At 51.4% G+C, this 19,647-nt stretch overlaps 1 protein-coding gene across 5 annotated transcripts in view; it reads left to right on the plus strand.

Moving 5' to 3' along the window:
• The window catches only part of ARMC9 (armadillo repeat containing 9), a gene marked incomplete at its 3' end in the record, with an annotated part of 136,556 nt that extends 117,912 nt beyond the window's left edge, over positions 1-18,644 (plus strand). For 4 of the 5 annotated variants that reach the window (XM_082841494.1, XM_082841495.1, XM_082841496.1 and 1 more), the window contains 4 exons: positions 1,541-1,656; positions 3,686-3,819; positions 10,012-10,141; positions 16,466-16,802. In XM_082841494.1, the coding sequence (XP_082697620.1) occupies positions 1,541-1,656; positions 3,686-3,819; positions 10,012-10,141; positions 16,466-16,802 (717 nt within the window). Of the gene's footprint in view, positions 1-1,540; positions 1,657-3,685; positions 3,820-10,011; positions 10,142-16,465; positions 16,803-17,889 lie in introns of those variants that run through there. The other variant, XM_082841498.1, reaches the window with a different exon arrangement.
• Positions 18,645-19,647: the final 1,003 nt, after the last annotated feature.

The raw sequence follows: 19,647 nt of genomic DNA on the forward strand, positions 1-19,647 counted from the left end.
AACCCCTCCAGCTGGTAGCTGTCCCCCACAGCAAAGGTGAGGCCTAGTGATGCTCTCCCAGAGGCAATGGGCCTTTTTTTTCTTCTTCCTACCTCAAATACTAGATAAACCCAAATAACTTTTAAGTAAAATCAGGAAATCAAAGATATAATTCCAATTAAAAATTTTTCTTTAACTTTTTATTTGGAAATAATTCCAGATTCACGGGAAGTTGAAAAAGTAGTACAGAGAGGTCCCGTGCACCCTTCACCTGGCGTCCTCAGTGGTGGCTGTAGCATGTATTGAACCAGGAGATTGATGTTGGTACAGTCCACAGACTTCATTCACATTTCACCAATTTTACAGTGATTTCTTTTTTAAACAGTTTTTCTTAATTATTAACATAATATAACCATATTACAGAAAACTCGGAAAATAGAGAGGAAAAAAATGATTCTTGGTTCACTGTCCTGTGCAGCCACTATAATCATTTTAGTGTTCATTTCCTTCCAGTCCTTTTGTGTACTTAGCATAATGAAAAGCATCATTTATGTACAATATTATAACCTGACTTAACAATGTTTTAAATAAACATTTTTCTTCATAGCCTAGTCTTTATCATTGTACATGGCCATGTAATATTTCCAATGAATATGCCATATTTTACTTAATTATTCCCCTATTACTAGACAGTTAGATTGTTCCAGTTTTACTGTGTAATGATTTTGTAACATACAGCTTTATTTAACATTTTCCACATTTTGGATTCTCTCTCTAGGGTTTAACACCCAAGGATATGAACATTTTAATGACTCTTGATATAAAATGCCAAATTACTCTCCAAAAGAGCTGTCTCAAATGTCCATGCCACTGACATTTTAAACTATTGTCAGAAGTGGATGGGGTCATTTCTTTAATTGTCACTCACTTAATAACTGGAGAATCATACACTTTTTGTAAAGTTGTAGTTTCTAGTTACTTATAAAGTTGATCATTTTTTCTTCTCTTTACTGGTGATACTTTTTATTTTGTGACTGGGCTGTTGGACTTCTTTGCCCAGTCATCTACTTAGTGTTTTACTTACTGATTTGTAAGAACTCTTTATCTAATGAAAATCTTAAGCTTTCATCTATTATACGTGCTGCAAATATTTCTTCCCAGTTCATTGTTTACCTGTTAATTTGGTTTATCATTAAATTACTGTGTATGCGGAAATGCTGATTTTTTATGAAACCAAATCTGTCTTTTTTCCCTTCTTACTTTCAAAAGTCAGTCCTCTCCAGGGATGTGATAAGTTACCATATCCAGTTGTTTTCTTCTCCTTTTTCCGTGGTTTGATTTTGTTTTTTTAATTTATACTGCTGAATGGTATAATATGAAAACCTAAGCAGATTTTCCCCGAAATTTTCTGTTCAGCTGAATGATCCGTGTCATGATCCTTCCTCACTTATTTGCAAATCCTCTTATTACCATAGATTATTAAATGTAGTGAGTTAGAATGTCTAGGTCAGCTCTCAACTAGATGATTTCTACAGCTCTGTTTCCTTTTTGCTTCCACCAGATCATGACCAACACGGGGAAGGTGAGGCGGAAGGGGGCGGCCGGCGTGCAGTGGGGCGGCCCTGAGCCCCTGTGCCGGCCCATCACTCCCGGCGGCCACAGGACCGGGTACCCAGCGTAAGTCTGGGTACTAAAGGAGGCGGGGATTTACTTTCTTAAGCTTTGTTTTGATCAACTGCAGTGTAAGATGTACGTATTTTTAAAATTCAAAATAAAATTTCATATCAAAAAGCATTTATCTCTTTATTATTTATCTTTTGGGGATTTTTTGGAAGGAAAGAGGTTGAGTCTCCCTCTTCCCCCCATGTCTCTCAGGGTCTCCAAGCCACTTACAGCCTTTATCCAGGAGAAGGCTGGTGTTGGCCAATGTGATTCTGAAGGAAGGGACCAAAAGGACTAGTGGGTCTACCCAGAAAGGACTCCTGTTCTTTTCTGCAGCCTCTCACCGTAGCACCAGGCCCTTTGTTGGGATGGAGTGTCACAGTTTAAGATGCCGTCAGCTTATTTCTACATGACTCTATAAAGCACCGATATGCATTTTTGGCTGCCAAGCCTTATTCATTCTTCATAGCCTTGCTCCTACCCTGTTTATATAAACAAAACTAGTCTGGTTATCCAGAGCCTCTGGTCTCCCTGGGGACCTGAGGACCTGATCCCTGGGGGCTCTTGGGGAGCCCCAGGCCAGACAGTCCAGCTTGGTCAGGGCAAAGTCTCTTCCGTGGTCTGGGTGGCCTCTTCTGTCCGGAGAGAACGCTGGAGAGAAACAGGTACAAATAAGGGGATTATAGAGAGCAGGGGGAAAACCTACATTTATTCATACAACAGTGGCCATAAGATATTTGAAATGAATGTGACATATTTTACTTAGTTATCCCCTACAGCTGGGCGGTTTGCTTATTTCCAGGTTTGCTCTATAGTAGTCTGTAATGAACAACTCGGCTCCGGGGATACAGCAACAAACAAAACCTCACTGCTGTGACTCCTGTCTCCCTTAGGGACCAAATCTAATCAAATGCTGGCCAACCAGGTCCTTCTTAATTGACACCCCCCAACCTCAGCCCTCGAAGCCCCACGTTCCCCAGGACACTGTGTGCCCCCAGCCTGCATTCTGAGCGCGCTAAATCTCTGTAACAAAGCAGCGCACATATATGCTTTTTTTTTTTTTTTTTTTTGCCTTTTGCTCCATATCCTGCCCTGCCCGTTCATGGCTTGCTACCTCTGCTGGGAAATGTTCCATCTTCGGGCCCCTGACAAACCCCAGCTCAGAGTTCAAGACCGGCTGCCTCTGTCTGCCTCTCTCTTACACACATGCACACATACACAGAGACTTTTCTGCCCCGCACGGCAGTTAGGTGTCTGCTTGTCTTTGCTGCTGGAACTGACATTCAAGAACAGCCGTTTCATGGGGCGCAACCCTAGACAGAGGGGGGACAAACCTGCCGTGCCGGAGCAGGTGGCTGCTATCTCCTCGTTGAAGGGGAGTGAGTGCTGTGCTGCTGTGCCCACACTGCAGAACCTTCCTGGGGATCTGCGGTGAAGGCTGCCGGGAGATGCCACCCCACTTCCTACTTACCTCCCTGTGATGTGCTTGCCCAGGCCCCCTGCCTCTCGCAGGCGCCCACTGCCTCTCGCAGGCGCCCACTGCATGTCTGCTGGGTGAATGAGTCTCCATCGACCCAGGTGCCAGCGGTAGGCACTGCACACACCATTGATAGTGTCCCAGAGAACAAGCTCTTCCCCAGTCCTGTTCCGGCCTAACTCTTGTTGTCACGGCTGACATATGTCACGTCTTTTCTGATGGAATTCATCCCTTTGCTAATCTGCTTCATCCTTGGAAGAAAGCCCAGAAGATTGATACTTTAAATTGTTTGGTTGAAATGTCATGCTCCCGTGTCACCCAAAGCCAAAAGATCCAATTGTGTGTTAGAAAAATAATAGCCATGTTTCACTGCAAATTTATAAGAGCTAACAAGAGTGAGGTAAGGGTACTTCCTCTTTCTTAAAGAGATTCAATATCTGCTAATATCAGTTTAACAAAAGACTTTCAGGTACTTCCACTTCCTGCATTTTTTGTGATGCTACACAGTAGTGACCAGTCAAATATCTCCTATCTGTATTTATTGCTGTTTTTCTTTTTTTCCTCCAGGCTGGAAGACCATCCCATCTCTCCCCAGATGGCCAAACATGCCAGAAACAGCTGCCTCCCTTCTCTGCCAAATGCCCACCGTCCAGTCTGCAAGGGGGTCATGCCTGGTCCTGAGCCTTGCACTTCCTCCTCATGTAAGCATACTGGCAGCATGTGGGGGGCAGCTCTGGGCCTGGGGGCAGCTCTGGGCCTGGGGGCAGCACTGGGCCTGGGGGCAGCTCTGGGCCTGGGGGCAGCACTGGGCCTGGGGGAAGCTCTGGGCCTGGGGGCAGCACTGGGACTGGGGGACAGCTCTGGGCCTGGGGGGCAGCTCTGGGACTGGGGGCAGCACTGGGACTGGGAGGCAGCACTGGGACTGGGGGCAGCACTGGGCCTGGGGGCAGCTCTGGGACTGGGGGCAGCACTGGGACTGGGGGCAGCTCTGGGCCTGGGGGCAGCACTGGGACTGGGGGGCAGCACTGGGACTGGGGGCAGCACTGGGCCTGGGGGCAGCTCTGGGACTGGGGGCAGCACTGGGACTGGGGGCAGCACTGGGACTGGGGGCAGCTCTGGGACTGGTGATGCCTGGAATCTTATGAAGCAGCTGCAGTTACAGACCCAGAAAGGCCGTGGCCTCCCACCTGCTCCTGAGAAGCCCTCTGTTCTCAGCCACTGCTCCGTGTCGTAGAGGCCCACAGGCTTGCGACCACACAGCCAGACCTGACCGTCGGCTTTTCCTCTAGACCCCCTTCTCTCAGAGCACTGTGTCCAGTGCTCACATGTGCAAGCTATCTGAGCAACATTTCTGACTGGGGAAGCTGTGTTTAATGTGAGATTGTTAAGTAGGAATCTCAAAACGATGTAGATCTTTGACCAAAACTTTGGTGCCCCAAACTCTGGTGCTGAGGTGGTCAGCCACGTGTTAGAAGGCTGAATTGAGTCGGAAATGTTGGCTAGGAGCAAAAACTACTGTGGGATCCAAACGCATTTTGAAGTATCCAGTTGAGTTCATCAGAGACTGATGGGGGATAAATGTAGTTTTTAGATGCCAGAAAAAATATATGTGCTTTGAATTAGAAATGTACAAAGTTTTTTTTTTTAATTTTCAAGAGGAAATTAAAAAGATATGAACAGATCAGATAAGACTCTAATATCCATTCAAATAGAAAAACAACAGAGGAGCAGGTCGGATTCCAGTATGAGAAACATCTGCGAGCTTTTATAATCTGCTCACAGTTGGATTCAAATGCTTCTCATCCCCAGTTCAGAGCAATAGACCTGTCACGGCGCCAGAAGAAAGCCAGGTTATTTGGTTACCCCAGCAGAGGATCTCCTGACTATAAGCAGTGTTAGAGGTTTTGCCAGCTTTGATCATCTGTTATTTTACATGGGTTTTGTTAGAGCTGCAGACATTAATATGCCTTCTCTAAAAGACGACTAGCTCAATAATTTATCCAGAGGTCTCTGCTGCCGGGGTGGAGGTTTTAGGTTGTCTAACAATTTTTGCCAGTTTGACCTAATGCCGCTGAGTTTAAAATGATTTCAAGTTCTATAGGCCTGGACTTCCGAACAGTTGCATTTAGGCTAAACTTATTGAGCAGTAACATCCTTGTTTGACCCAAATGACCACCAGGGTGGCCCTCTGTCTTGCACGGATTATAAGTGTGGTCCTGTCCTTTGGAACGATTTCTCATGGTATTATTACCTGTAGGGTGGACGCACTTGAGGCTGTCAGGGACAGAGGTGGCTGAGGGTCAGCGGGTCATGTAGACGTTCTTGTTAGTTTCAAGCACAACTGCTTTTGGCCCTGGCAGGGTCTGGTTCCTTGCAGGAAAACAACGGGCAGCCATCCCTGGGATCGTCAGCCGTTCCCAGTGCCTCTCCCTGCAGAGGCAGCAGCTGCTCACCAGCCCCTCCAGACGGGCCCAGTCACGCTGTCGGGTGCACCCATGAGCCTGCTGTGAACACTGAGGCCGTATTTTTCGGGTCCCATCTTCCACCTGCTCCTGTTCGCTCAGGTCTGGCTGGGAGCCCATCTACTGCGCTCCTGCCTCGGTGGACTCCACTACACTGACCCCCAGTCCGCCCTCACTCCCCCTGCAGACACCAGGCATCTTAGTCTCTCCCCACACCCCCAGGCCGTGTCTCCACCTCAGGCCAGCACCCGTAGTTCTCCGTCACAATCCTTTTCCTTGACAAAAGTTCTCCCCTTGGAGAAGCCAAGCGTCCGGGTCATCGGCATCCCAGGGTCATTTAATGAGCGTGGATTCCGTCTCCGGTGTAGATTCTGTGCTTCCTTCCTTTTGCCCAGCTGCGGCCACCCCGGCCCTCGCCTCATCCGTGGACCAGTGCCAGCTCCCCACCCTGTCTCGCCACCGCCATCTCTTCCTCTTCTCAGCCTCCACGTGAGGTTGCGTGCAAACAGGCTTCAGCCAGTGTGCTTGGAATGCTGCCTTGAGACTGGTTCTGAGGCTGCATCTGGGACTGAGTGCCACGGTTGAGGGAAGGAGGGGACAGCGGTGGGCAGCGGGCCATCCTGACCCTCACCGGCTCCGGTTTCACTCCTTCCCCGACAAGAGCTGATCTGACTTCCTCTTGACCCTACCGTCCTTCCGGTCCTGCCCCCCCAGCCCTTTCTTGCCCGTCTCTTCTGCTCACCTTGTCCCCCCTCATCCCATGCTGGCCTCGCCTGGCCACTCCCCACAGCTCCCCTCACACATGACTTGCTACTGAGTCTGGCTACCCTCATGCTGGGAATTAACACCTCAAGACCCGTGGGAACCCAGCACCGCGGCCCACACGTCGGGTTTGTTCAGGACACCCCGTCACACCTGTGCATTCAGTCAACACTGAAGGCAGGACTCGTGATGAGGAACCTGCGGGATCCTCCAACGGCTTGATCAGTTGAATGCAGGCCCAGAAAGTACATTATTTTTAAGCAAAGGACTCAGCCCCACGGAGCCGAAAGGAAATAGTTCCCAAGAAAAAGAAGCTAAGAATGTGACTTAGAGTGTTGCACGATATTGGCCCGAGGCAAGTTATTCTCATTTCCCCACCAACCAAAACGGGGGTATCAGAATCACATGCCTTGCCAGTGGACCGTGGAGGGACAATGCCAGCCCTGTCTGAAATGGATTAACAGGTGGGAAAGCAGTGGTTGTCCCAGGAAGCCTCAGGTGCACGCACGCACTGCCCTTCTCCTCCCAGATCCCAGCTCTTTCAGTGGAGCTGGTTTTCTTGCGGGGGGTGTGCCGCAGCAGGTGCTCTGAAAGTCTGCAGTGTGGCCTAAGCAGAGGGAATAGGCAAGGACGGAGGGGTGGCTGCTGCTTGGTGACTGAACCGAGAAGACCTCAGAGGGTCTCCGGAGACCCCAGCTTGGCGCCTCCTCCCTCCTGCCAGAGGGCTTTGCCAGCTGTCTCCCACCACCAGTGGCCGGGGAAAGGTCCTGATCCTGGAGGGCTGCCTACCCCTGGGCACCATCTTGTAACACCATTAACTCTCATGGGATTTTCTGTGTGTAGCTCAGCACTCATGTGTGGTTCCACTCAACTATTATTTCATACACCCAAATCTGGTCCCCTGGACTTTATTAAACAGTTACGTCTCCTACATAGGAACGAGTTCCGTTCTGAGATCACGTTCGTAAGTCCAATTTGTTCGTAAATCCAACGAAGCTAGCCTAGGTACCCAGCTAACTAATATGATACTAATAACTATTATAACTAATATAATCAGCTACATAGTACTGTACTGTAATAGGTTTATAATACTTTTCGCACAAATAATACATAAAAAACAAACACAAAAAATAAAGAAAACATCTTTGATCTTACAGTACGGTATCTTGAAAAGTACAGTAGTACAGTACAACAGCTGGCATCCAGGGGCTGGCATCGAATGAACAGGCAAGAAGAGTTACTGACTGGAGGAGGGAGAGGAGGTGGGAGATGGTAGAGCTGAAGGGTCGTCAGCTATAGGAGACAGAGGGCCAGCTGCAATTTCACTCACACCTGACGTGGATGGCACAGGTTCTGGTTCCTTGCTGGATTCAATTCTGTCTACCCTCTTGAAAAAACGATCCAGTGACGTCTGGGTAGTAGCTCTTTTTTCTATCATAGATGACCCGGTAGCACCGGATTGCATTCTGAATGGGTGCTGCAACCATTTGTAGGGGATGCACACACATGGCAATGTACGCCAGAGACGTGAACTAACTTACGTGACTGGACATGCAAATGCACGTTCACGTCTTTGAAAGTTCACAACTTGAAGGTTTGTATGTAGGGGACTTACTGTAAGACCATTGATCAGAGAGCACAGACAAGCAGGCCAGTTGTCCATCGAAGAGCAGATCAGAGAAGGCTGAAATTCTAGTTCCAGTCCCAGTTCTGGGTGGAGACTGTCCAATGTGGACTGTAAATAAAGCCACCCGTTGGGTTCCATACCAGAAACAGAGTCCTTGTTTGGGTCAAAAGAGAGTTATCTGGAAGTCACAGCTGTGCCCCCTTGCTATGGATTTGAGGAAACCTGCAGGGAAGATTTTTTTTTTAATTGAAGTCTAGTTGATTTACAATGTTGCATTAATTTCTGCTCTACAGCAAAGTGATTTAGGTACACATATATATACATTCTTTTTTATATTCTTTTCCATTATGGTTTATCACAGGATATTGAATATCGTTCCCTGTGCTATACAATAGGACCTTGTTTACCTGTTCTATATATACTAGTGTGCACCTGCTGACCCCAAACTTCCATTCCATCCCGTCCCCACCTCCCGCCCCCTTGGCAACCACAAATCTGTTCTCTATGTCTGGGAGTCTGCTTCTGTTTCATAGATAAGTTCATTTGTGTCATATTTTAGATTCCACGTATAAGTGAGTATGTGTTTTTGTACCATATAAGTATGTTATTTGTCTTTCTCTTTCTGACTTACTTCACCTAGTATGATAATCTCTAGGTCCATCCATGCTGCTGCAAATGGCATTATCTCATTCTTTTTTAAGGCTGAGTTGTATTCCATGGTATATATGTACCACGTCTTCTTTATCCATTCATCTGTCAGTGGACATTTAGTGTCTTGGCTGTTGTAAATAATGCTGCTATGAACATAGGGGCGCGTGTATCTTTTTGAATTATAGTTTTGTCTGGATATACGCCCAGGAGTGGAATTGCTAGATCATATGGCAACTCTATTTGTAGTTTTTTTGAGGAAACTCCATTCGTTTTCCATAGTGGCTGCACCAACTTACGTTCCCACCAACAGTGTAGGAGGGTTGCCTTTTCTCCACACCCTCTCCAGCATTTGTTAGAGACTTTTTAATGATGGCCATTCTGACCGGTGTGAAGTGGTATATCATTGTAGTTTTAATTTGCATTTGTCTAATAATTAGCGATGTTTAGCGTCTTTTCATGTGCCTGTTGGCCATCTGTACGTCTTCTTTGGAGACATGTCTGTTTATGTAGGGAAGACGCTTTACATTTAAGATAAAGCAGAGGCCACGTTGCAAAGGTGCTAGAGAGACTTTTTTTTTTTTTAATGAAAGAGCTGAAAAGAGCTTGGATTAAGGAAGCAGTGAATCCAGACTGTCACAGTGTTGCTCTGATGGTGACACGGACCCCTTTGGCTGTAGAACAAGAAGAGGAGAAGCAGGGCTGGAGAAAGAGGGGTCCACGTCATTTGAAATACAGAACAGGCCCGTCCCCAGACCCTTGGGAGGCATCTGCGGCAGTGTCATCTGGGACTTCTCCCATCACTCCCCGTGATCTTGGGGTGACCTAGGTGGCCTTGTCCTTGCTAGGTGGTATTATGGAGGTTCCTGCCCCTGGGGGAAGACAGGGATTCAGGCCTGAAGGGTCCTGGGGCAGCACAGGGCGAAGAGAGCCCCACCTCTGGGGTTGCCAGATTTGGCAAATAAAAATACAGGACACCCAGGTGAACTTGAATTTCAAATAAACACGAAGAGTTTTTGAGGGTGCCTCTGGGCCGCTGTGCATCAGCGCCAAGCAGGGGCCCAGGAGACAATTCTGGCTTTTGTTGGCTTTTCCCTGAGAGGCAGTGGGAGTGTGGGAGGCGACAGGACGGCTGGTCTGTCCTTCTCTGTGCTTCGTGTGCTCCAGCCAGAGCATGCCTGTTGCACCCTCAGGTTATAAGTACATCAAGTGGCCATCTGGAAAGGCCCCGAGCTGCACGAGTAAACAAGTCCCCATCCACAGGCACCGGGGAGCCGTGAGGGACTGGCCCGGGGTGTGTGCTTTTCTCGACTTCAGGGCGCAGCCCAGCAAAGAGCATCCCCAGCAAAGAGCTTCCAGAGCAGAAGTCAACTGAGCTCTCTCCTCTTCCCCAGCCGCCATCGATGCCAAGTCGGGAGAGTGGTTGCCAGCAGGACGTCAGGGAGAGCCTCACCTGCCCCCAGCGGGGGGCCCGAGCCAGCCTAGGGAGGTGCCCTGTGCCCTGGACAGTGGCGAGACCACCAGGTAGGGATGGGGAGGTATCCTGGGGAGGCTCCTCTGAGGCCCAGTGTCTGACGATGGAAGCAAAGGAGCGTTTCGCTGGGCCCTGAAGTGCGGTTCTGAGATCCTCGGGGGACTGTGGTCACCGCGCGTGATAACCTCAGAGCCCAAGGGGAGGGACCTGCCTCAGGAGAGGTATCAGCTGTCAGACCGGAAGGAGAGAAAAACTTACAAACATGCCCAAGAGACTAGTTTTAAGAACTGATAGGTAAACATGTTGGGGAGGGTTTGTGATTCGAAGTAATGTGAGGTCGGTGTCCTATCTTAGCAGTTGGCTTTGGAGGGGAGAAAGATGAACGAGATCAGTAAAATGGTTTGGCTCCGATGTCAGCTTCCTGAAACCGAAACTGGGCCTCCAAGAAGAAAATAAAAGTTCTTTTCTCTCGCTCTTTCCCAACGAGCACAAACTGCTGCTTGACGGGTTACTAGGGGTTCTTTAGAACCTAGAAAGCACTGTTTTTCTTAATCTCTCACAGGCTCCCTCTTTCAGCTCGGAGGAAGCCTGCTCAGGGGGAGGGGCCCGGCTCTGGACTCAGACCCAGCCTGTCTCCCAACCGCCGCCCACCACTTCCTCCTGGTCACAGAACGCCCTGCCGGCTGAGCGTGTCACCATAGACGAGCCAACCTCCTGCACTAAAACACTGGGCTAGAGTCATGGTGAACATGACTACGCCTTGCAGTCTCGGAAGTAGAGGGATCTTGCCACAGTGACTGTCCAGGCCTCCCGCGCCCCACCTTCCTGTAGAACAGGGAAGGACTTCGCTCGCTGTGTCTGCAGGGTCACCCTAACCTCAGTTGTGGTCACGCTCCGGCAGCAGCAGCGGCGCCTCGGGGAGCTGGGTGAGGCAGTGGGAGGGCCCGCATTCCAGGCTCCAGAGAGGCCTGAAGCCACCCACCGCCTGCAGGAGTGGCCAGGGAGTCAGAGATGACCTGCAGAAGCCCTAGCAGAGCCGGCACCCACTGGGGCAGGCAGCGACCCTGCACCTTTCTTTCCTGCTGTGTGGGGATGAGCCGGAAGGACTTTGGAACCTGCACAGGGCAGGGGGGCAGTCCTGGATGTCTCTACCCGGCCGAGGGCGTAAAAGATGGTGAGCCCGAGACCCACTGTGTGGTCACGTGCTCCGTGACTGTCTCCCGCGCTCCTCAAAGACAGAGGCCGTGAGCAGGGTGTTTGTCCCTGTGTTCCCACACCTGGCCCAGGGCAGGAGCTCAAAATAGGCGATGGATGGATCCTCAGGAGAAAGGAAGAGAGAGTGGCTCTCTCTCTGGCTTGACAACTCCTCTCTCTCTGTCTGTAGGGGGGAGGGCAGCCCCTGGCCCTGGAGGAAGATGAGTCGGCTGGGTGGGCCCTCGTTTGCGGCAGAAGGAAGGCCCTTGGAGCTCTGGGCGTGGGTCATTGGTAGACGGAATGATAGCCCTAGCCCTCGTTGCTTAGCCCCAACTTTGAGGTGGTGTAAAGATGATTGCAGCCTCGTGGCTTCCAGCAGCTGGTCTTGCTGTGCAATTGCCTTCCTAGAAAAGCCAGGAGTAAAAATGTTCGGACCTCACCATCCCACACCTCCCCACAGCCAAGTTCTCCTTTTCTTTTTTCTATCCGCTTAGCTTTGAGTAACTGTTAACCAGGCTATGAAAATGCATTTTTCTAAAAAAAGCATTTATCCCAAGAAGAGCCAAGGCCCTCTCCCGGGAAATCTGTCGGTCCAGACCTGGAGGGGCTGACCTGCACCTTGGAACGTGCAGCGTTGCTTTCCAGCCGTCACCTCTGGGAAGGTGAGGGGCCTTGCTACCCAGACTGTCCCGTGGCCTTGCCGACCCATTGGCCGCCAGCCATCTTCGGATTATGACTCAGCAACATTCCAAACACAAGTAGAGATTAAATATCTCCAGAAGCCTTTTATTGCTACTCCCTTCCAACACAATGTTCCTATTGATAAGGGAGATAATATAAGCAGGCCAGTCTTCTTTAATAAGTAATCGCCTACCTTGCAGGCTGCCTCCCAATTTACCAATATATTGAAGTTTACCTCTTACTAGGACCCAGCACCATGTGTTCCTGCAGCAGATTACGTTTTTCTAAATTGTAGGCACCTGCCATCCATGTGCTTTTTCTGCTCTGCCCTCATGCGGCCCCATCTCCTGCCAGACCGTCGCCCGTTCCTGGCTCTGGCTCCTAGCTGCCCAGACTGCTGAGCTCAACATTCTGGGGCGTTAGGGGGCTAGGGGCCACTCAGAGGCCAAGCTGACCCTTACCGACAGACGCCCATCCCCGCCTCCTACAGAGTCCTTTCCAGGGGGTCCTGATGCCATCATCCCTGCAGAGTTCAGTGACAGTGGCCAGCGCCCTCAGTCCACACCGCCACTTCCTGCAGCCCCCCAGGTGGTTTGGGGAACCTCATGGGATGGGGGGCACCTGCCAAGCTGAAGGGCGGCCCCCTGGTGTCTGCCAAAGGCCACTTTCTCCAATGCCAACGGGGGGGAGCCAGCCGAGGGAGCCTCTGCCTGAGGGTGCTCTTCCCCCAGCAGCAACGCTGCCCTGGCCAAAGGTCACGTCCCACGGCAGAGAGGAGGCTGCCTTTTAAGGTGTATTAGTTAGGATTCTCCAGAGAAAGAGAACCAACAGGAAGTGTGTCTATACAGAGATTTCTTTTAAGGAATCGGCTCCCATAGTAGCAGAGACCTGACAAATCCAAAATCCAAAAGTGATCAGATGAGACCCACCCACATTCTGGAGGGCAGTCTGCTTTACCCAAAGGCCACCTCTGAGGAGTTCCCTGGCGGTCCAGTGGTTAGGACTCTGCATTCTCACTGCCAAGGGCTCGGGTTCAATCCGTGGTCGGGAAACTAAGATCCCACAAGCCGCACAGCACGGCCAAAAAAAAAAAAAAAAAAAAGTCCACCTATTGAAATGTTCATCTCATCCAAAAAACACTTGCACAGAAATATCCAGACAATATTTGATCAAATACCTGGGTGCCATGGCCCAGCAATGTTGACCCATAAAATTAACCTGCACGTAAGGGTGTTCACACGCATTGCCAACTCGCTCTCCAAAAAGGATGGGACCCTTTCCTGGTTGCCCTGGGTTGGGAGGTTAGAGATTCCCAGCCCTGCTGCCCAGACTTTTTTCTCCCTTCACGTCTTGCCAACTCACCTCGGCTGCCTCTGACCCTGCAACTTGACCTTGCTGCCCACTGGCTCTAAGGCCCCACGGGGTGAAGCGGGCCAGCCGTTCTGGGCCTGCACGTCTAGCTCCTCCAAATCTGGCCACCCTGTTCCATGACCGTGTGATGGGACATCCCCAGGTAACCCAGGGCTGACCCTGTGCCGTTACCATTGCCGGGAATAGCCCCAGTGCTCACCTGAGTAGTTTTTACTAGTGTCTCTCAAGTATTCCTTCTTAAAGTGTAACGGGGCTACATTTAAAGATGGTCAAGATTTTTATGTTCTGTATATTTTACTGCAATAACAATGATAAAAAATATCAAAATTAGGGAGTTCCCTGGTGGTCTGGGATTCTGGGCTTTCACTGCCATGGCCCGGGTTCAATCCCTGGTCAGGGAACTGAGATCCCACAAGCCACAGGCCAAAAAAAGAAAGAAAAAAAAAATCTATATATCAAAATTAGAACAGCAAAATAGGAGAAAACATCTGAATTAAATAATAGGAAAGGAAAACCACCTCATTAGCCCGTATAAGAAGCTTCTTTGTATGTGGAAGAAGTGTCAGCAATGCATGCCTGCTTTCACACAATTGCAGTCAGACTTACGTGCTACTCTGTATTGCTCTGTTTTCAGCCTTATTCCATTCTCTCTCATACGCCTGAGTAGCCCCCATCTTCATTATTTTTAACGATTGTGTGCTCTTTCATCTGATCTATGTACCGGAATTTATGACGCCTTTGCCCTAAGGTTTTGCTTTTCTTTCATTCACTGGTAATGCATGTGGTGCTCAGAACCCGTGCTGGACACTGGGGCTCAAAGGTCAACTAGACCAAATTGCTGCTCTTAGGGAGTTCACCTGGAGGGACAATATTATGAGTGACATAAAAATAAATTTTGCTTTTTGAAGAAAAAACAATTAAAATTAAAAAAAAAGTAATAGGGCTAAATCTCCTCTATCCTTTTCAACCTGGTATGAAAGATTTCTTGTCTAACGTATGGGCGGTTTTTATGCCAGCCTCTTTTTTTTTTGCTTTATTGGAATATAGTTGATTTACAATGTTGTATTAGTTCCTGCTGTACAGCAAAGTGAATCAGTTATACGTATACATAGATCCACTCCTTTTTAGATTCTTTTCCCATAGAGGCCATTACAGAGTATTGAGTAGAGTCCCCTGTGCTCTACAGTAGGTCCTTATTAGTTATCTATTTTATATATAGTGGTGTATGCCGGTCTTTTTCTAAATTTGAATTTGGAGACTTTTCAGATATTTAAGTTTTATTTTTCTGATTATTAAAGTAATAGATTCTCAATATATAAAAAAAAAAAAGGAGGCATATAGAAATGAATCCAAAAATTATGCAGTTTCCTCCCAAGTCTCACGCCCCAGAGCCGTAACCCCCATTTAGGGGGCACTTTACCACAACTGGGCCCAGAGCACAGCCACCCTACCTTCAGAGCTGTCCTATAGAAAACAGTTTACAGGTGAGGAAACTGAGGCTCCCAAAACGCCAGCAGACTTGGTCACTCTCGTCACCAGCTAGAGAGCAGCACAGCGGGACTGAGAGTCCAGGTCCTTCCAGTGAGCACACCCTCTGGGCCCCCCACCCTCCTTCCCGGCCACTGGATCCCGCACTTCCCACAGACCTCAGTTTCAACCCCCAGCACACACCACACACGCACATGCACACACACACACTCCTCACTGCCCACTGGGAAGCCCTGCAGCCGGTCAGCATCTCCCTGTCCCAGGGGATGCAATGGGGGGACCCCCTCACTCGCCAAGCTCACAGTACCTGCCGTGCGCCCACTGTGTGCAGCCCGCAGATGGAGACACCCACTTATTGAAGGGAAGCTGGACTATAGGAGTACCTGCTACCTGCCGGGAGCGGAGCTGGCGCTGACATCAGCTCATTCAATGGTGACAACAACCCTGGGTGACAACCCGGGACTCCAGTCTTCAGAGTTATTGTCCGGAAAATGGGCGCATAGATAGCAAAGGCCCCAGAAGTCGAGGTGGGAAGAAGAATTGAGCATGTATATAGCTCAATGACAGCCAGAGAGCAAAGGGCTGGGCCGGGAAGTCACATCACTGACCCCAGCTGCGGTGGCTGCAGGTGCCGGAGGAAAGCTGGCTCCTGTCTCTGTGAAGCTGGTCCATTGGGATGGGGTCCTGAGGGTGTCTGGAGGATGGCTGGCTATAAGATCCCACTGGGTTCAGAGCTTGGCCTCACTAACTGCTTGTTATGTGTGTGACCTTGGGAAAGTTTATGAACTTAGAGCCTCAGTTTTAACATCTGAAAAATGGGGTAGTAATGCCTGCCTCACAGGATTGTTTGGGGGCTAAAAGTCACCTTCTCACTGAGGCCTTCTCGGGCTACCCCATCTAAAATCACTTTCCAATTGCTATGATAAATTAGCACACATTTAGTTACCTGAACAAACACAAATTTATTATCTTACAGTTCCCTAGGTTAGAAGTCCTACACGGGTCTCAGTGGGCTGGAATCAAGGTGTCCACTGGACAGGTTACATTCCGGAGGTCTAGGGAAGAATCTCTTTTCTGTCTTTTCTGGCTTCTAGAGGCCTCATGCCCTCCTTGGCTCGTGGCCCCTTCCACCATCCTTCAAGCCAGCAGCGTGTCGTCTCTGTGCCTTTTTTCCGTGGCCATACCTGTTCCTCTGACTCTCTTCTTCTGCCTTTCTCCCACTCTTAAGGACCCTTGTGATTACCTTGGGCCCACCCCAGTAATCTAGGATAATCTCACACCTGCAGCCTTAATTCCCTTTTGTCATGTAAGGTCCCAGGGAGTAGGACATGGACCTAACTGGGGACCATTACTCTGCCAGCCACAGCTTTCCTCGCCATTCGATCTCACAATTTAATACTCTCCCAAGTTCCCTATTCCCTTCCTTGCTTCCTCTCCTCCTTAGCATTGATTCCTCTTTCATCGTCTCCCTCCTGCCCTAAAACGTGAGCTCCGTGGGGCAGGGATTTATGGCTCTGGGTGCCCTGCTCTCCCTCACCCCCACCGCGTGCCCAGGACAGTGCCTGCCTGGCATCTATTAGTGCTTGGAAAGGGGGGTCCTTCCTTCCTCCTGTGACTTCAGATTGCACATTTTGTTCCAGGGAGTTTACACCAGGCTTCGCCTACAAGCCCCGGGCCCCCTGCAGCCCGGAGATCCTGGACCTGAACCCACCCAAGGCCAAGGCATCGGCTCTGGCCCCTCATTTCTCCTCGTGTGGCCCACAGCAGGCCAGCCGCCCCGGCTCCACGGCGTCCGCCACGAGGAGCCTGCAAAGTAAGTCAGCCTGCAGGGAAGGGCGCTGGCCTTCTGCATCTGACTGGTGCCCCTCCCGTGCCCACCGGACCAAGGCCCGCTTCCCCTCCCCGCAGGACCAGGGCCCTAGCCGGTCGCTTCCTCTGCCCCAGGGACCGGGTCTTCACTCGTCTTTCTGTTTATGAAATTGCCCTTGGCCTCAGCGGCTCATACACAGACAGGCGGAATGACACCCTCCAGGCAGTGCCACTCGGAGACAAGATCCCCCTGCGTGGGGCTTGCAGGTCAACCCTGAAATCCGAACCGGCCTTCTGGTGGGAAGCAGCCAGCAGCAGCTCAGGGCGGCCTCGAAATCAGACAGAAGCAGGTGCTTCCTCGCAGGCTGGGCGGAGGGGTCGCCCGAGGGACCGAGGGGGGTGTCCAAGGGCCCCCCTCTGTCCCTGGGGTCCCCCTCCTGCCCTTTTACTAGCGGTAAAGACCGCTTCTCTGTCCCCTGCCTGTCGGCTACTTGACCACACGCCTCCACTCCCCAGCTGAGCCCGTAACTTTCTAAAGGGCTTTACTAAAAATGAGGGAAAACAAAAGAGAAACCGAACGAAAGAACGTCAAGCGGCACAGAATCAGTCACTCTCAGGATGTATGCAGGCCTGCGGCCGGCCCCTTCCCTTCCTGGCGCGGCCCTGGGCGCTCTGGCCAGCCGGGGAGCCGTTGGGCTGGGAGCGTGTAAATGGGCCGAGGCTGGGAAGCCCGCGGGGCCCTCCCCCTTCTTGCAGCGCCCCTCTGCTGGGAAACACACGCGGGGCCCCAGCCCGGCCTCCCCACCGCGGTGCTTCCGCACACAGGTCCGGAGGAAATGCCGGCGAGTACCGGGGTGGGGGGGCGGGGGCGGCGGCCAGGAGAGGGGCAGGCAGGCCGCCCATCCCTGCCCGGCCTCCGGGCTGCAGCAGGCCGGGCGCCCCTGCTCTCGTAACCACGGTGGCAGCACCCGGCCGCGGACGGGCTGGCCGGCGCACGGGGTGGGTAGCAGCAGATACGCGTCCCTCGGCCTCGACAGACCCAGGCGCGCGGCCGGCGGAGCTCACTGAGTCCCCGCACCGGGCAGCCTGCTTCCTGTAAGGAACGAGCGTGGCCGCCCGACTCAGGCCCTGGCCGCAGAGCAGGTGACCCGGGAGGGAAGGTTCTCCTGTTGAAAGGAGGGCTTGTGGGGGACAGACGGGGCTCTGTGCTGAGACCGGCCTGGCGCTGGCAGCTTGCCTAGATTTTCTTCTCCAGGCGGCCAGTCTTCCAGGAAGTGAGGCTGGGTTCTTCCCCGGTGTCACCATCCCGTTGCCCAGTGACCAGCCAACTTCCTGCCCTCAGCCAGCCAGCAGCTGCAGGTGACAGATGTGAAGAGACAGTTGTCAGTGAGCCGCCAGGTGGCTTCAGGGGCTGAGGGGGACAGCCCTCCAGGCATCCAGGACCAGGCCCACCACAGCCCATGCCCCAGGGTCCTGCCACCGCCCTTCCTGCCCGCCCTCCCCCTGGCACCCAGCTGGGGGGGGGGGCAGCACAGCCAAATCCATGAGCCCGTCCATCTCGTCCATCTCGGGAGCTTCTGCGGAGGAGCCGGAGCCAGACATCTCGGCCGGAGACGGGACCCTGGCCTCGGCGGAAACTGGCCCCCTCACCCAGACCGAGTATGAGGGAACAGAAGGGACTGAGAGTAACAGAAACTCATTCTCAAGCCCGCTGCCTGAGCAGCAGACTTCGTATTTTCTTCCTCTTTTAAAATCTGGTAAGAATGTGGTGTGTTCCCCTCTCTGGCTGGGAATATGGCTATTCCAAGGCAGCCCCGTGCTTCTGCACGTGTGTTTTAAGGACTCAGAGCGCTGACCAGTTTAAAGCCATTTCCCTCCCTCCATTAAGACCATAAGCACAAATAGTGCCGCAGGCAGTGTGACTGTCCCCCGCTGGTGGAGGCCTGTACTCGCTTCTTGCCGAGGGTGCCCTCAGGGCCCACGTCTGAGGACAGAGGAAGAAACTTCACTGCAGAGCCAGGAATGTTACTCAAGCTAGTCGCAGGGTCTGTCCTCTTCTAAAACACAAATATTGAAATAAAATTATCAGTATTTAGATGGTACGTGTGTGTGTGAATAAAATCACATGCTGCCCCCCAGGCAGTCCGTCTGCCCTGGCCATGCCCATTAGTGGAGACATTACTGTGGCCCCACTGGACGTAAATAAAGGATAAGCACTGCGTTTTTCATGGGCCTTCTGACTCCTCAGGAGAGCGGGCAGAGAGGTAAACGGGAGAATGTTGGAGCAGGCAAGAGGCCAGGTTGCCCCTGTGATGACTGTAAACACATCATGGGCCAGGACCCTGGGTTAATCTCGCAAGGTCTTGGCAGTGGTGCCAGGCTGGGCACATTAGAACTCTGTGGTCGTGTCACTGGCCCATCTTGATTCTCTGGAAATGCGTGAGCCCCTCTCTGTTCCTGGGGAAGGAGGCTGTGTGGAACACTGCCCTGCCTTCTTGGGAATGTCAGCCTCCAGGTCCTCTGAACTCCTGGCTTGACCTCTGAAGGAATAAAGAGAAAACACGAACACTTCTCTCAGTGTTGTTGATACGGACAAACAGGAGGAGGAGAGACTGGGTCCCTGAAATGGAAGCGCTCCGCGGTGAAACGTTGAAAAGGCAGAGAGTGTTTGCTGATGAACAGCAGAGGAGCATCATGGAAAAATCTCTCCCATTCTCTCCAGCACTGTCCACTCCCTTCAGATTCCTCAGGTGCCACCAACTGGCACAGCCGTGCCCTGCCTTGGCGTGGGAGAAGCCCTGTCTCCAGAATCCAGAGGGAGTGGGCGGCTCATCTGTTACCACCCATAGCCTCCCTGATGCAAGGGGAACTTCTCTTTCTCCTCAAGCCTGCAGATGAGCTCAAGTGCGATTTGTAAATGTCTGGCCATTTGGGATAAAAAAACAATGTGGGCAAACTACACTGAGGTCACCAGCAGTGGTCTGGGCGGTTCCCTGGGGACTAAACATGGCCT

Source organism: Leucopleurus acutus (assembly GCF_964270905.1).
Source record: "Leucopleurus acutus genome assembly, chromosome: 6".
Lineage (NCBI taxonomy): Eukaryota > Metazoa > Chordata > Mammalia > Artiodactyla > Delphinidae > Leucopleurus > Leucopleurus acutus.